Source organism: Panicum virgatum, chromosome 3K, assembly GCF_016808335.1.
Source record: "Panicum virgatum strain AP13 chromosome 3K, P.virgatum_v5, whole genome shotgun sequence".
NCBI classification, from domain to species: Eukaryota; Viridiplantae; Streptophyta; class Magnoliopsida; order Poales; family Poaceae; genus Panicum; species Panicum virgatum.
In genome coordinates, this window is record NC_053138.1 from 48,838,043 (window position 1) to 48,855,310 (window position 17,268).

The 17,268-nt window shown below is 43.4% G+C and overlaps 1 protein-coding gene across 4 annotated transcripts in view; it reads right to left on the reverse strand.

The window, feature by feature from the left end:
* The window catches only part of LOC120699430 (putative E3 ubiquitin-protein ligase SINA-like 6), a 40,006-nt gene extending 37,975 nt beyond the window's left edge, over positions 1-2,031 (reverse strand). For 2 of the 4 annotated variants that reach the window (XR_005685409.1, XR_005685415.1), the window contains exon 1: positions 1,542-1,572. Coding sequence is in view for 2 of the 4 variants with exons in the window: in XM_039983419.1 (XP_039839353.1) it covers positions 1,542-1,862 (321 nt within the window). In the remaining 2 variants the exon portion in view is untranslated. Of the gene's footprint in view, positions 1-1,541 lie in introns of all 4 variants that reach the window. The other 2 variants (XM_039983419.1, XM_039983420.1) reach the window with 2 other exon arrangements.
* Between the last annotated feature and the right edge of the window lie 15,237 nt (positions 2,032-17,268).

Here is a 17,268-nt window from a genome sequence, read left to right on the forward strand (position 1 = left end):
TAAGAAACACAGGTAAAGTGAATCACGAATTCACAATTCACGTTGGAACACATGCAAACAACAATTCACGTTTCCAACACAGGTAACACAGCCGACTACGACAAATACGGGAATTCCCGCGGGAATTTTCCCGGCTGAAAATGGGAACCGTGAAAACGGTCGGGAAAACACTCCAACCATTCCCGTTCTCGTTCCCGCCCATTTTCCCGTTTTGTTTTCCCATTTTCCCATTTTTTCGCGGAAACGGTTTACGGTCGGTTTAAACGGTAAACGGAGCCGGTCGGGACGGGATTTTCCCGTCCCATTTTCAACCCTAGTTACGGCATCCATGTGTAAGGGGGGGGGGGGTGGTTTCTCAGCCTACATGAGAGGTCTTCTTCTTACGTTAATGCTGGGGGGTGGGGGACTTGCCCCTTGCAGGTCATGTTTTCATGCAGTAGTCAATTCAATATCTTAGTATTAAGATGTGTTGATCAAAACTGTTTCTCTATTTATGGAAGACATACTATTCAAATCAGTACACCTTAGTGTGCCATAGTTTTCTTGAGTAATATTAATAATACTATATACGGCAGGACATAGGGGTTTTAATCAACCACATGGTGAGAGGTGCAGTTGCTTGCCCCTTTTTGTATTAAAAGTGTCAAGTCAAACTGTCTGAAACTGATAAGTATCAGTTTTTCAGACATTTTGAAAAATCATAGCCAGGATTAAGTACTCTGTTTACTTGACTTTATGTCATGGTTGATACAAGAACGTACATGGAAGATATGAATGAAAATTTTATTGAAGAGTGCTGCATGGAGCCTGGCAGATCATCTTCTCTGCATTCATATGGTGTTGCCCCCATTCAACATCTTCAGTTTTGTAACAAAGTGTTGCTTCTTTGTTCTTAAAGTTTGAACCAAACTTCTTTCGGAAAACAAGGATGATTAACACATTACAGTTTTACAGCATATTATTGTGCTCTGATAATTAGCATATCAGTAACTCTGGATGAGGATAGACATGCTTGGAAACATAATTCACAGTCATTGATTCATTATACAGTCAATTATTTTTTCTATTAAGCTCAAAAAAGATGTCCAAATGTTTTACTTCAGAAAATTAGGAATTTAAGAAACCTGGTAGAATAAGATCTTTATTTGGATTGTGACAAAGAGTTCCATTCTGACAACAAAATAATCTATAGAGAATAGGTCAGAGTATGATTAGGTACAAGCACTGCAACATGTGCAGCGCACCAAAAACGTGTCCTTAAAATTGATGGCTTAATGGCTTATCAAAAGCTTTCACAGCTGAACGTAATACATAATAAACTTTATTCACATTCACCTTTCAGACCTCTGCAGCTCTGCTACATCTAGAAAATGGTCTCTTATATCAATTAAGTCGAGGAAACCAAGAAAGAGAAACAAGTGACCGATGCATCCAAGCCTAGGCAAAACAGCATGGCACTACAACACCAGGTCATCTTATCCCATAAAATTAACAAGGAAAATCAAGCAGCATGTGCGATTCTCGACGGGGGAGTTAACTACCTGGTAGAGGGGCGGTCGGAGGGGCTCGAAGCAGATGGAGCAATCAAGCACATCAGGGTCGATCCGCACACTAATCCCATCGGCCTCCCCGTCAAAGACCGTCTCCACCGCCTTCCGGCCGCTCCCTACCGCCCTCTCCGCCCCCACCACCGCGCCTCCCTCCGGCCCTCCGCCCCGGTCGGCGAAAATTCGGGCCTTCGGGGGTCCCCCGCCGCCGCCGGCCTCGTCTGGGCCGCTGTCCTCGCGCTTCCTCTTCTCGCTCCCGGAAGCGGCGGCGGCGGGAGGGTCGTCGTCGGCGTCGTCGAAGGAGAACTTGGCCATGGATTCCTAAGGAATTGCTGTGGCAGAAGGGGGAGGGGGCGTGGATGGCAGATGGGAGGCAGCCGGCGGGGACGCGGGTGGGGCGGCGAGCCGCCGACCACGGTTGGGCTGGGCGGAGGTGGGGCTGAAATGGGGGGACTACCTTGGATGTCCCACTCCACCATACTCCTTTGATCCTTTCCCGTTTTCACTCAAAACTCAACAACAAAATAAAATATTTTCAGCGGGAGTGCAAATGGATAAGCTTTAGTACACCTCCGACCTCTTTTAATTTAATATATTATACTAATTTTTTAAAATAGAATATTATTTTAAAAAAATAGTACAAAATTTTGAACTAAAAAGAGTTGAAGGTGCCCCTAAATATCACTCATTGACACCCCAAATTTTCAGTGAAAATAACGCACAAAAGATTTGTTTTTCTACGAGCACACAAAAAAATTAAATGGCAGGTGCGAAAGGACCTTAAGCCTAGTGGTTACAAAAGCCTCAGTAGCATCTAAGGTCCTGGGTTCGACTCCCCATGAGAACGAATATTCTGGGATTTAATGGCGTTGTGTATTCAGTGGTAGCGCGACGTTCTCGTCGATAGCGAGGCACCTGTGATGACTTTGTCAATCTCAAAAATTTGCTGGCTCAGTCTTCCAAAATACTCATAGGGAAAGAATTCATATATACGTGTTTATAGAAATGTAAGTGTGCGTGTATTATGAGTGTTTGCATTGTGCTATATAATTTTTTTAAAAAAGAATTGAATGGGAGGCGATTCCTGATATGCCAGCCCATTGCTGACAAGGTGGTGGTCCCTTGGGCTGACTGGGTTGCCCGTCCATTTTGGATCATGAAGTGAACATTCAGCCCACGGGTGCCCAACCTTTTTTATTTTCTATTTTTTAATTGCTGCAATTTGTTCAATTCAGGTTTGGGATTTCTATACGTCATCAGGTTGTTTCTGGGTTCCTTTCTCACTTAATTTTTGTGTGTCTGTGACTGTTTTTAGATTTGTGCACATTTTGAGGATATAAGTAACTGATGATTGTTGTTTGAGCCGTATTCCTATATTTGGCCGTGTTTGAAGAAGTAGCCAAAAGAGTATTTTGAGGGCTAAAGTTTAGCCAAAAAAATAACACTTCAATGAAATAGCACTTAAAATGTTTGGATCCAGGAGCTACTTGACTTCTAAAACACTTTTTCAATCATTAGGCTGCCACTTTTCTAAAAGAGAGTGAGAGAATCAGTGGACCCCACACAAAATAGCCCCAAATAGCACCACTTGAAGGGGATAGTTTTTTTCGACCAAAGGCAAAGGCGCCCAACTTTATATTGAAAGCGTATCGCGTCTTTACAATGATCGACATTACCGGGGAGGCTGGTTTTACAAGGAACGGGAGGGCACTCGGACGCCCCCCTGGCACAGAGAAACAAAAGTAGCAAAAGGTGCACCACGGATGATACCTCTACTGAGCCAGTACTACTCTAAAACTACGGCAGCCACGACAGGCGGCACATCCAACAACGGAGTAGGGACAGATACGAAACTAAATTGACAACACACTCACTGACATCTCTCCGATCATAAGCTCCGTCTTGGCTCGGTCTTTCTTCTTTAGAAGGATCTTCCACTGCGTCAGGAGCGCGATGGTCTTGTGAATCACCACCACCGGTGCCGGCACAATCTTGGCATTGAAGACGAGATCATTCCTTGTTTTCCACAGCGTCCAAAGTGCACCTGCACACAAGAAAAGATACAGATGTCTAACTTTGCCTTTGTTATTTAGAAGGAGGTTTTCCATCAGGGCCCCAAAGGAGCTTGGATATGCGGCCCAACCGAAGGTTTGTTTTAGGAACACCCAAAGGAACAGCGCCACAGGGCATTGGAAGAGGATGCGGTCAGAAGTCTCTATCTCTCCACATAGTTTACATTCAACAGCCCCATCCCAATTTCTTTTTTTCAGCTGCACCACTGCCTGAATTCTATCGTGGTACACCATCCATAAGAAAATTTGTATCTTCAGAGGTATCCTCGTTTTCCAGATGCCCATAAGGAATTTATTCTCGACACCCCCAAAGGTAAGAGCTTTGTACAATGACCTTGTAGAATACTTGCCAGATTTCTCAAGTGCCCAGCACATTATATCTCTTCCCTCTCCTAAGGATACAGAGGTTAGCAGCTCTACCAAACATTTCCATTCTCTGGATTCCTGCTGGTTCAGCGACCTACGGAACTCCACCTGTATGTGACCACTACCCATAACTTGTTCCACCGAGGCATGAGGGTCCCGGCAGAATTTGTAAAGCTGATCAAATTCCAATCTCAGAGGGCAGTTACCCAGCCATGTATCATGCCAAAAACTCGTCTGAGCTCCACTTCTAATTTTGACTGTCCTGCCTCGTTGGAACCAATGTCTGATATGTTATGGCAAGTGGGCCGGGCCACAGGTCTAGGCCCACAAGTACTGTGCGTGAACAGTACCGTGGGTACTGTAGAGCCGCCATAGGTTAGGGTTTAGGATGAGTCTAGAGATTAGATTACTTAAGGGTCAAGTTTGTTAGGTGCCTTGTCTATAAAAGGTTGCTATGAGTCCTAGGGTTAGGCAAGCAGAAAATAGATCAAAGAAGCAGCTCAGAGCCTCCAGAGGGAGGGCGAGTTAGCCGATCTATCCTGATGTTCTAGTATCGATAATCAGCCCACATCAGATAGCTAGTAAGCCTCTCCAGAATTGAGATCCAGATGTTCTGGTGATTTAAAAGATGCTTCTGTTTCCTAAATATTTCTTCCTCAACAACTCGACACAAAGACTGCCCTCTTCTACCTCTAGTCTCTCCAGCCATTTAGCTAGCAAGCAAGTGTTCATTGTTTTCACTTCCAAAAAACCCAGGCCACCCCATTCTTTTGGTCTGGCTAATGCTTCCCACTTAACCATATGGTATTTCCTTTTCTTATTCGTCCCCTGCCAAAAGAACCTCGATCTGACCTTGTCTAAAGACTGGAAATTGCCTTCATACAGTTGGTATACTCCCATTGTGTACATTGGTATGCTGGATAGACAGGAGTTAATGAGCGTAGCTTTCCCCCCTGATGATAACGTGTCACATTTCCAAGTTGCCAGGCTTTTATTAGCTTTATCTAACACATAGCTGAATTGGGCTTTGGATATTTTAATATCATTCACTGGCAGACCTAGGTAGATAATTGGCAACTTCCCCACTCTACATCCAAATATTCTAGCAACCTCTTCTTGTAACTCAGTGTCTATACCAAAGCCAAAGATCTCGCTCTTGTTATAATTTATTTTCATGCCTGACATCGCTTCAAAGCAAAAAAGGATGAATTTCATGTTAGAAAAATTCACCTCATTGTACTCCATAAATATACGGTATCATCAGCATACTGTAAGTGAGTTAGCCCCCCTTCTATCAGATGTGGAACTAAACCCTTGATCTCCCCTCTTGCACCTGCTAGATGTAGCATGGCTAACAAGGCATCACCCACCAAGTTGAACAGGAGAGGAGAGAGTGGATCTCCCTGCCGCAAACCTCTATAACTCTGAAAGAACTCCCCTCTTTCTCCATTTATGTCGATTGTCACCTTGCCACCTTGGACCGTTTTCATTACCCAGCCGATCCAAGTGGTAGAGAACCCCTTTTTCCGCAATACCTCTTCAAGGAAGGGGATTGTTTTTTGGGTGAGCTATTTACAAATAGCCCAGAAATAGTTCTCTTTTGGCTCCTCTTGAACTATTTGGGGGCTAATTGGAGTGGGTTAAAAAATAACTCATGGATCCAGAGTCTTTGTTGGGCTATTCAGCTTTTGTTAGCTTGCCTAAGTCAGTTGTTTGCTCTAGTACGACCATCGAATGAAACCTCAAATCAGTTGGGTAGGTGGTTTCTCATAGAAATCGTAGTGCTCTCAACGGTGGGCGGTGACGAACGGACTAGCACCGGGCAAAAAAGGTTGGAACGGGATCTTGTGGCACCACCGCTGTCTAGGGTGGTAATGCGTCATGACCCTAGTGGTCACTTCACAGTGTAATTTGACACTTTAATTTTTTTGTTCAACATTGTATAAAATTACAGTCCAATCTTTTAGGACCCGACTCTTAGATTATCTAGATAAAATTTAACGGCCCGTTACCACCCTTGCCGCTGCCTCGAGTTCGTGTGCTGCCGCCGCTGCTGCAGTGTCACTGTGTCACCCAGTTCTCATCCGACTCTCGCCTCACACCTCACCGGTGATTCGAGCTCCAAGCTTGGCCATGGGGAGATGTGGCCTTAAACATCCAATCGGAAAACGTTGTGGTCCATTAGTCCATTACCTTCGTTCACGTGCCCAATTTTGTATTTTAGTTGTCTAGTCAGACCAACCGAATATGATCAATTTATGTAGTATTGCCACCCAATTGTTTCATGCTTCTGAGGTAATATTGTTTTTGTCAACCACTTTTTCTTATTTGTTGTACAGTTGTATGTCATTATTTTATTTGTTTAAAAAATCATCCATAATACAAAATGAACTGGATGATAGGTAGAAACTCCTGGTTCAGATGTGGCTTCAGTTGAAACTCGAATAATAAGGAATAACCTAGGTGGAAGTTGTCAGTTGGCACAAGTTGAAACCAGAAGTATTAGCTATAGCTGATGAAGAACTGCGGTGAAGATGGATCGATGGTTGACCTGCTGGCATGATGTAGCTGAGGAGCACGAGTAATAAGGCCGGGCTAAAAAAGTTAAACATGCCTCTTCAGGGCATATTTGATTTGAAGGGGATTGAAGGAGGTTGGAAGAGATTAAATCACCAACAAATTAGCATCCTGTTCAGTCCTCGTAGGGAGGGGATTAACCGAACAAATCCTCACACAATAATTTCGGCGGGGATCCTCTCCATCAGTTGAAAGAGTGACCTTCAGATCTACGACCTGTAGAGGCCGACCTGTCAGACCGGTCTGGTCTGTACAGTCCGAGTAGATTTAGGGTTTTTGTAAAGAGTGCTTTTGTAATCCTAATCGTGGAGGGGTACGTCTTTTCCGGCCTATAAATATAAAGGCTAAGGCCGATTGAGGTTATTCCCAATCGAATCAATCAAAATATCACATTACTTTTTCTCTCCTAAACTCTAGCCATTTCCAACCCTAAATTGCTTTCTTCCTTCATCTCTACGGCGTTTGAAAACGTTCTGAGTGGCCTGCCGACCTTAGAGCAACCCTACGTTCACGAGCTCCGACGGGTCCCTCCCGAGCTCGCTGTTCTAGGTTTCGAGCGAAGTCATGCCTGCACCGGTCAGACCGGTCGGCAGCACCGGTCAGACCGGCCTGCCCAAGGGCTCACGGGTGTTGATCGTTTTGACGATCGGTCGCGTGTGCTAGCACATTCGAGTGTGTTTGGTGCGATTCTGTGTCAACACACTTTTTGGCGACTCCGTTGAGGAAAAGATTAATCTGGTTTTAAAACTGATCTAATCTAAATCTCCAACAAGATGGTCTCCTCCGAGAAAACCGAAGTCAGTGAAGCCAACATCATCAAAGCAACCATGGAGGAGCTCACAGACGACGAGCGCCAGGCCTACCTCATCGCTGAAAAGCACTTGAAGGAGCAATTCCTTCAAGGATTCAAGAAGGATCATGGAGGCCTATTCAAGAGGGTTAGGGAGTTCGTGATGCCGTCCTTCAAGCTGAACAAAGACAATGTTGAGGTACTTCCTAATGACCCCTCTCAGTTAGTCAAGCAATTCTCTCTCATGGTAGATTCGAAAATATATGCTGCACAAGTAGCCACTGGAGAGACCTTTGCTGGGCTTAACGACGAGATCGCAGCGCTAAAAAAGGGTAAAAGTGTCGAAGGTGGCACTTATTTTCCAGAAGCAAATTCGGCTGGTGCATCTGCTACCCAAGATCAATTCTATGGGATGCCGCCGAACTCGTTCCCAAGGCAAGCACCGGCGCCATCTACAGTTCACGTGCCATCGGTCCAAATGGTCCAGTCGACCGGTCGATCAGACCGGTCATATGACCGGTCAGACCAGTCTAAAGGGGCAATATTCAACGTCCCTTGCACTTCACACTTCTATCCCTAGTTCGGCCACCCCTAGCCGAACTGGTGAGATAATAATGCATACAGGACCTCACGCTACATCACAGCAGGGATCTGGACCTCACCGAGGACCGATTCCTAATACTAACATAGCTTACACCGGTCCTAGCACACAACGTGTTTCGTCCTCTTAACATGCTTCGGCCAATGGTACTTATCAGGCCAATTTCACTAGGTTTAAGGAGGATTTGGCCGGTGCGCTTAAATCTAAGCTTGGGGTTGATATGGGTGGTTCGCGTTTATATCAAAAACCGTATCCTCCCGAATTTGATTTTGTTTCATATTCTGCTGGTTGGCGTATTCCCGAGTTTGTTAAATTTAATGGTGATGATTCTCGTACCATTTGGGAGCATGTTAGCCAATATATCTTGCAATTAGGAGAAGCGGGTCTTAATGATGCTTTACGGGTTCACTTGTTTTCTTTATCTTTGACCGGGACCGCTTTCTTTTAGGTTTCCTAACTTGCGCCGGGTTTGATTTTAAATTGGAATCAATTAGAGCGCAAATTTCATGATCACTTCTTTAGTGGGAAAACCGAAGTTAGATTGCTAGAATTGACATCGGTTAAACAAAACCGAGATGAATCGGTTTTGGATTATTTCCAAAGGTTTAAAGCTTTGAAAAACTGATGCCTCAATTCATCTCTTTCCGAAAAAGACTTGGCAGATTTAGCATTTAATGGCTTGCACTCTTATTTGAAAGAAAAACTTGAGGGTTTTGATTTCATTACGGTTAATCATTTGCAGATGCATGCCATTGTTGTTGAATTTAAATATAAAAATTCTAAGGACTCTTTTAAGCCTCATCAGTCCAACACGCATGTTGTTGAAAATGATTCGGATTGTTTGGACGATGAGGACAAGGGTGTATATGCTGCCGAGTTTGTTTGGCCATCAAAGGACAAACCCTCTACATGTCCTTCGCTTAAGCCGATTCAAAAGAATCGGCAGAATGAGTAGAAATTTACTTTCGATGTTTCTAAGTGTGATAGGATTTTTGATGAATTGCTTAAGCATGGAAACATTTATTTATTTCATGCTATACCATCGCCGGAAGAACTAAAAAGGCATGCATATTATAAGTGGCATAATTCTTTCTTGCATGCAACTAATGATTGTAATGTTTTTAATCGATAGATCCAATCGGCTGTAGATGAAAGACGATTGGTATTTTCTGAGATGCAAGTGGACAAGACTCCCTTCCCTGTCCATGCTTTGGAACTAAACAATCCAAAGGTCCTCCTTCGGCCGGAGCAAGCCGAAGGGGCTCAAGGGAAGAATGTGATAGTTGGTGATCCAAGGCCGATGAATGCGAATGACAAGATTCTGGCCAGAGAAGTCGTAGCTAAGAAGACTCCTGATGGGAAGCCAACTTTGATGATTTTTGTTAACGCTCCCAAGCCCGGGGGGCAAGAGAAGTCTTCCAGTCAGCCTACTGTCTAGGCGCGATCGGTCAGACCGGTGCCATCGACCGGTCAGACCGGCCCAGGAAGCAGCCCCGGACGTTCAACCCAAAACATCTGGAAGTGGGTACATGGAAAACTAATAAGCCAAAGGTGCAGGGAAGATCTGCAAATCAGGGACCTACCTTTGGATAGTTGTTGAACAAGTACACAAAGGCCGTTCAACAAGATCGGCCGTTAAAAAAGAAACGTCGCTCATCACCGCGTCGAGGTAATACTTCACCTCCCAGGAGGGAGTTCATCAGGCGCAGGGGTGATTATCCGCAGTTCCCTCCACAGAAGGTATACGCTACCATGCCTTGGTCTCCACCGGCATCAAATGCGGTTAATCCGGCATGGGATTTGGCTCCAGTGCTTTTCAATGCCATACCCACCACCATATCAGAGGGAGGAAATATCCAGGATGCCAGTACATGACCGATTGGTGCCACACCAATCTGGTTTGGCTCAGCAGGCGCCACCAGTCAGACTGGTCCCCTATGACCGGTCAGACCGGTCTCAGCAGAGGCCGGCACAATTTGCTCCTCCACGGGTGGAATACCGTGTAAAGGAGAAGAAATCAGAGGTGCAACCAGAAGATGTTATGGAAATGACTAAAGCCGATACTGTTGTTCAGATCGGCGAAATCAAGGTGGTTGTACAAGACAAGGGAAAAGAGCCGATGGTAATTGGTAAATCGGCTACTTCTTCTATTCCTCCTGTCCAGAAGCCTTTTACTGCCAACAATTATGAGGCTAGCGGCAGCAAAGTGGTAGACAAGTATCATCAACACCGTTGGTGTCCCAACGGGTTGACACATACTCAAAAGAGGAAGCTCCAACGCCTTCGCAACAAGGAGAAGAGGGAGCAGGAGGCAGAGAAGGCGAGCAATGAACACTTCAACAAATACAGACCCATGATCCCTCAAGGCAAAGTATGGCAGGTCAAGATGGTTGACCAGCCAGCAGTAGGACCGGTTGGACCGACCCTGCCGACCGGTCAGACTGGTACACCTGACCGGTCAGACCGCCTTGAGCCGCCGGTCAGACCGGTCGAGCCCAGTGCAGAGAGCACAACCGAATCAGTGGTGCCTGTTTCGGTTTCTTGTGTTGATGAAGTGGAACCAGCTCCTCCAGCAAAGGAAGACGAAGAGTTGGTGGATTATGAGGCGTCTCCAGAGCGCAACAATTTAGAGATTAACGTTGTGCATATATCTTCGGATTACCTCATAATTCCCGAAGAGGAGGCAGCTCATCTTCAGTTTGGGCCTCATGATGCTGTGTTCCAGAAGCCCAAAGAATCGGATAACCATTTGAAAGCTCTCTATATGAGGGGGCATGTTAATGGGAAACCAATTTCTCGCATGCTAGTGGATGGTAGGGCTATTGTAAATCTCATGCCCTACTCATTATACAAGAAGCTTGGCGGCAAGGATGAGGAATTGATCAAGACCAATATGACGGTTAGTGGCGTGGGTGGAGGTCATCCCATTCGTGCCAAGGGGGTTGCGTCCATAGAGTTGACCGTTGGAAGCAAGACTCTCGCCACAACTTTCTTTGTCTCGGAGGTGCAAGGTAATTTTAGCTTAATACTTGGGCGCGATTGGATTCATGCCAATCAATATGTTTCGTTTACCTTGCATCAATTTCTTATTTAGTGGATCGGCGATGAGGTTGAGATAGTGCAAGGTGATGCTTCCTCCTTCATTCACTACTAGAGAATCGCACATCGATGACGAAACATTTTCGTCACAAATGATTCAGAATTCGTCATAAAATATGTTTTATGACGAACTTATGACGAATTTGGGTTCGTCGTAGACGGAGCGTCATATTTGACACACGGTGACGAATCATCATTTTTCGTCACAAATGTCTAATTCTCCCATGACGATTCGTTGTTAGTCATATAACATGACTTTTTTCTTGACAAGAGCAAATCATCACTGTTTTCGTCATGAAACCAACCTGCCACGTGCCGTCGTCCATGCTGGCATATGACATGGCAAACGATGACGTGGTAGCCACGTGGCATCATCTACGCTGGCAGATGACATGGCATCGTCCACATAGGCAGATGACATGGCATCGTCCATCGATGACATGAACATTGACGTGGCATCTGACATGGCGGGTGACGTGGCGGCTGACATGGCAGGTGTAGTCCGCCTCACAGCCCAGTTTTGAAAGGGCCCAATTCATAGTGGGCCTAATTTCAACCCAACATTAATTATTAGCTAACCAGATTCAGTCTTATACACAGCCCATATAGACAAAACAGCCCACCAGTTTTTCCATCCCACTTATTAAAACAAAAGTTCCATTCCAGAAATCACAATAAGCAATTACAACCCATTTTCAGAATTACAACACCAATTTTTACAAGATACAAGACTATGCAGTAGACATTTCATCATAAATTAGAAGGTAACAAAAATTTATGGATCAGCCCCTTAGTTGCCATCTTCAAATTTTCAATCTCTTGCAATGGCTTGTTTCCAAGCATCTCATTCCACAACCTAAAGAGAGCACATTGCCAAACAATTATCAGCACGCAATATTTGCAATGAGAATTATTGGCCAAATATCTACTGAAACTACAAGCATAAAATTCAGAGAAACATTAGAGCTATATTACTTTCACAACAAAAGTAATGATTGAAACATATTTGCATTTAAGTGTTAATGTATTTACTTCAACATTACTTTCAGAAAAAAGGCATTACTTTCATTATGATAGAGTTGACAATATCTATCAAGAGAAAAGGCATTACAGTTTTCATAGTTCCCAATATCTAGCAAGCCAAGTACATATCTGATCTCGTGTAGCTACTCTCTAGTACTCCATACACGCACAAATGAACAATATTCAACTAAAAAATGACAGAACAAAAGGCATTACAGTTTGATGTATTGACATTTAAGCAACCAAAGAGGAAAATCAGCTACTCTTCCTACTTAGACAGACGACCAGCCCCTGTTCAACATGAAGCGACACTGAAATTTACCAATTGACATGGACATGTGCTTAGAACTAACATAACAATCACCATTGACATGGATGCACATCATACAAACAGAGATAATATAATATCATTGTCAAGCTTACTCAAATATATACCCGCAAAAAAAGGTTACTCAAATATAACAAAATATCATCACAAGCAAGGGCATGTGCTCAGATATAAGACTATATCATTCCCATCATTCTTATAATTAAACAAAAATAATATCATAGGCATGGGAAAATGCTCAGAACAAAAAGAAAGCATAGATCTGGGAAACCAACCGCATTGTATTGCATTCACTGTTAGACAGGTAAGAAAACAGCAACAAGTACAACTGGATATCATTGGAACCATGCAGAGGGGTTACAAGAAGGGGGGCACTCATGGTTTTACCGCAGCAGCAGGCAAGGAATCCGCCCAGCATAAGGGAAGCAAGTGAGGACAAGCAGATCCATCGATTCCTTCACAGATCAAATGAGAAAGTGAGAAATCTCACGAGATTTACATGTAATCCTATGGAATCAGATGCTGAAAAGGAAGAAATTGAGAGGGGGTATAGAAATTATTTGCCTTTGCACCATCAGATCTGCGAAAATTGATGCTACAAATCAAAAAACAGGAAAGGGGAAGGGGATTAGGGTCTGCACGAAATCAACGAGAACCAGACAAAGGAGAGGATCGCTTGAGGATTGACGCTGCAGGGCGCCGCCGGCAAGCCGCGTGCCCACGTAGGCGAGGGAGCAAGGTGCTCAGTGCCCCAGGCCCTATCCCCTCGACCGCCGCGGAGCACCTGCAGGGCTGCATGGCAACGGGGAAGAGGCATCGGCTAGACCACGCGCAGCAGCGGCCCACCCGACGAGGCCATGCATGGTAGCAGCTCGGATCCGTCGACTGCGCCCCCGGATCCATCGATTGCGGCAGCAGCTCGGCGTGGTACCTGCTCCAAGCGGCACCCACGCACTGCCTCCTCGCCGGGCTCGGATCTTCGTGGGGCAGGGGCGACGTCGCTGGAGTCGTGGAAGGGGGCGCCGCCGGTGGCTTGGCCTGGCCATGAAGACGAAGGGAGGTGAGGGGTCGGCGGATCTGAGGTGAGGCGGGCAAGGGGAGGTGAGGGGGCGGCGGATCTGAGGTGAGGCTGGAGAGGGGAGGAGAAGAAGGGGAGGTAGGGTTTGGAGGTGGAGAAGGGGATATTTATTTGATGATTGATGCACCATAGGCGTTGGATCGGAGATGGACGATACAAAATGATTGGGCTATTTGGGCTGCAACAAGTCTTGTGTCATTTCTGTATGCTTAACGTTTTTCTTTTTTCTTTTATTTTATTGCACAATTATAAAGTAGCACATAAAAATAATTGGCTTATATACACCAACTAATTTTTTATATGTATAATAATGCATATAAATGGTACCATAGAAGTTTTAATAATTTTCTAACTCATATACTATTTGTAATAGTTTAAATGAATTTCGGTGTGCTTATGGAAAAAAATTACAATACACGTAGTTTCCTCATTTTCTTCTTAGTTAATGACTGTGCTACAGGAGAGATCTCAAACTGTACTACTAACTATCTTCTGCCATTTAAGAAAGATCTTGCTGCAGTAAGATTTTGTTTAAGTTGAAACAGAACTGAATTGTAGAGCATAAGTTCAGCTTGGTTTCTGTAATTAATGGCACGGGTTTATCCTGAAATACAGTAGTTGTTTAAGAATATTACCCTGCCAGAAGAACCATTTTGTTTATGAATATTTCTAGCTAGCAAGGAGCTACTTGTTCAGGCTACTCTAGGTAGCATGTTCAAGAAGGCAGAATATTAAAAAAATTAAGATGCAAAACAAAGACAAAGTAATCTTTTCTCTGACTTTGATTGGATACAAAGATAAATTACAAAATCAACTTTTACAGCTTGCAGACACACATTGATATGAACAAATGTAAGAAGAGAAGAAGGGGGAAATAAAATGAAGCAAGCTGCTTTTGATCTCCCTGACGGCAAAAGGAGTGAGCAGCCGCTTGCTGCTACTTGGAGTAGTGGTCACTGAACCACTTCCTCATGGATCTCTGCAATGAATATCTGTGTTCTTTACATTTCTCTATTTTTTTGTCTTTCCAAATTGGTTTACCAGATTAAGTGTTTGTCACTATGTAATTTGATCAGAAGAAGAAATTCACGTCATCTTGAGTAGAGCAGTGGTGTTACATGACCTGTTTCTTTTTTTTTGGTTTTCTAAATCATCATCAGAGACGTGTCTGACTGATATCCGTCACTTTGACGGTGTTGTACTGCAATAAAAAAAAGATCATTTGCTGTGATGTTAGGGTCCACGTACTCATGCTTTTGTTCACAAGCTAAATGGCTCGTATGATCTATGACGAATGAATTCGTTGTTTTGTGATGATGCGTTGCCTTTCGTCATAATTTTTTAGTGCCTGAGCTCCGTCACCAATGATTTATGAAAAACTCTAAAATTTCGTCATTGATAGACTATGTTTCATGACAAAATATGTGAACATCACGAGATAATCGTCATAGATAAGCAGATTTCTACTAGTGATTGCTACCGTCGATTCCAACTCCATTGGTGCCAATGACAACATCAAGTGTTTATCGGGCTTGGATCTATCCGATTATGAGCTTATCAGTTGCACCAAGGAAGGTTTCGTCCCTGCTACTCTGAAGCCGATGGAAAATTGGCTGAATCATCTAATGTGATCAGAATGAGTCAAGCAGACGACTCAGGTGCAACCGGTCAGACTGGGTCCCGTGACCGATCAGACCGGTCCTCTTCGAATAGGCTACCAGAGCCGACCGGTCAGACCGGTAGGTCAGACCGGTCCAACGCAGAGTGGTTCCAGCAGCGTATTGAACACTATCTGGCCCGTACGAACGATATGTGTGAAACTATTGAAGAGTCGGAAGATATGGACAAGCGGGGCCAAGGTTTTACGTCGGCCGATCCTTTAGAAAAGGTAGATCTAGGTGATGGTACTATTCCTAGGCTGACTTTTGTAAACAAAAATTTATCGATTGAGTTTAAAGCCGATTTAATAAAGTTATTAAAAGAATATATTGATTATTTTGCTTGTGAGTATTCTGAAATGCTGGGATTGAGTCGTGATCTTGTTGAGCATCTTTTACCAATTAAAGCCGGTTTTACACCTTATAAACAACCGGCTAGACGTTTCAATCCTAGTATTTACGACCGAATTAAAAAAGAGATTAATCGATTGTTAGATGCTGGTTTCATTCGGTCTTGTCGTTATGCGGATTGGATCTCTAATATTCTACCCGTTGAAAAGAAAGATTCGGGCAAGATTCATGTTTGTATTGATTTTAGAGATCTCAATAAAGCTACTCACAAGGATGAATATCCGATGCCTATAGCCGATATGTTGATTAATGAAGCATCGGGACATCGTGTTATTAGTTTTCTTGATGGTAACGCGGGTTACAATCAAATATTTATGGCCGAAGAAAATACATCTAAAACAGCTTTTGTATGTCCCAGATTTGTTGGTTTGTTTGAGTGGGTGGTTATGACTTTTAGTTTGAAAAATGCCAGTGCAACTTATCAAAGAGCTATGAATCTAATTTTCTATGATTTGCTTGGTGTCATCTTGGAAGTATACATTGATAACATTTTTATTAAATCGGCCGGTTTGGATCATCATTTAGAAGATTTAGGACTTGCCCGTAAAAGGATGTGTCGGTTTGGTTTGAAGATGAATCCACTCAAATGTGCTTTTGAAGTATCGGCTGGAAAGTTCCTTGGTTTTATTATTCATGAGAAGGGCATAGTGATTGATCATAAGAGGATTGAAGCCATGAAGAGAGTTGAGGCTCCTATTTGCAAAAAGGATTTGCAAAAGTTTTTAGGCAAGGTAAATTATTTGAGAAGATTTATTTCTAACTTATCTGGAAAGATTGATGCTTTTACTCCTATTCTTCGGTTAAACAATGAAGCTGAATTTACTTGGAGGGTAAAACAGCAAGAGGCATTTGAGAAAATTAAATATTACTTGTCTTCGCCGCCGGTTCTTAAAGCACCTAGGAGAGGTGTTCCTTTTAAACTTTACATAGCGGCCGAAGATAAAGTTATTGGAGCTGTTTTGACTCAAGAAACCAAAGGCAAGGAGTATGTTGTTACCTACATAGGCCGACGACTTATCGATGCGGAAACAAGGTATACTTTTATTGAGAAGTTGTGCTTGTCTTTATATCATGCTTGTACTAAATTGTGACATTATCTACTATCTAGTATTTGCATAGTAGTATGTCAAACCGATGTGACAAAACATATGTTACAAAATCCAATTTTAAGTGGTAGAATCGGCCAGTGGGTATATGCTTTGGTGGAATATAATTTGGCTTGTGAACCATTGAAATCTATGAAATGCCAAATTATAGCGGATTTCATTATTGAGCATCGGATTAATGATGAGCATGATTTAAAAGTCGGCTATATATTTTTGCACATCATGGAAGCTTTATTTTGATGGATCGATTTGTGATGATGGGAGAGGAATTGGTGTTGTTCTTGTATTTCCATGTGGTGCTGTTTTTGAGTTCTCAAACCGATTAGAAGAGTATTGCACAAATAACCAAATTGAGTATGAAGCATTATTATTTGATTTGGAGATATTACAATCCATGGGCGTGAAGCATGTTGAAGCTTTTGGTGATTCGCTTCTCATTGTGTAGCAGGTATCTAAGGTATGCCAATATTATAGTGGTTCATTAAATGCATATCTTGATAAGTGCCTCGACATTATTTCTTCTTTTGATGAATTTGTTATAAGACATTTGCCAAGAGAAGAAAATGGCCAGGCTAACGCTCTGGCTCAGCAAGCATCTGGTTATATTGTTGA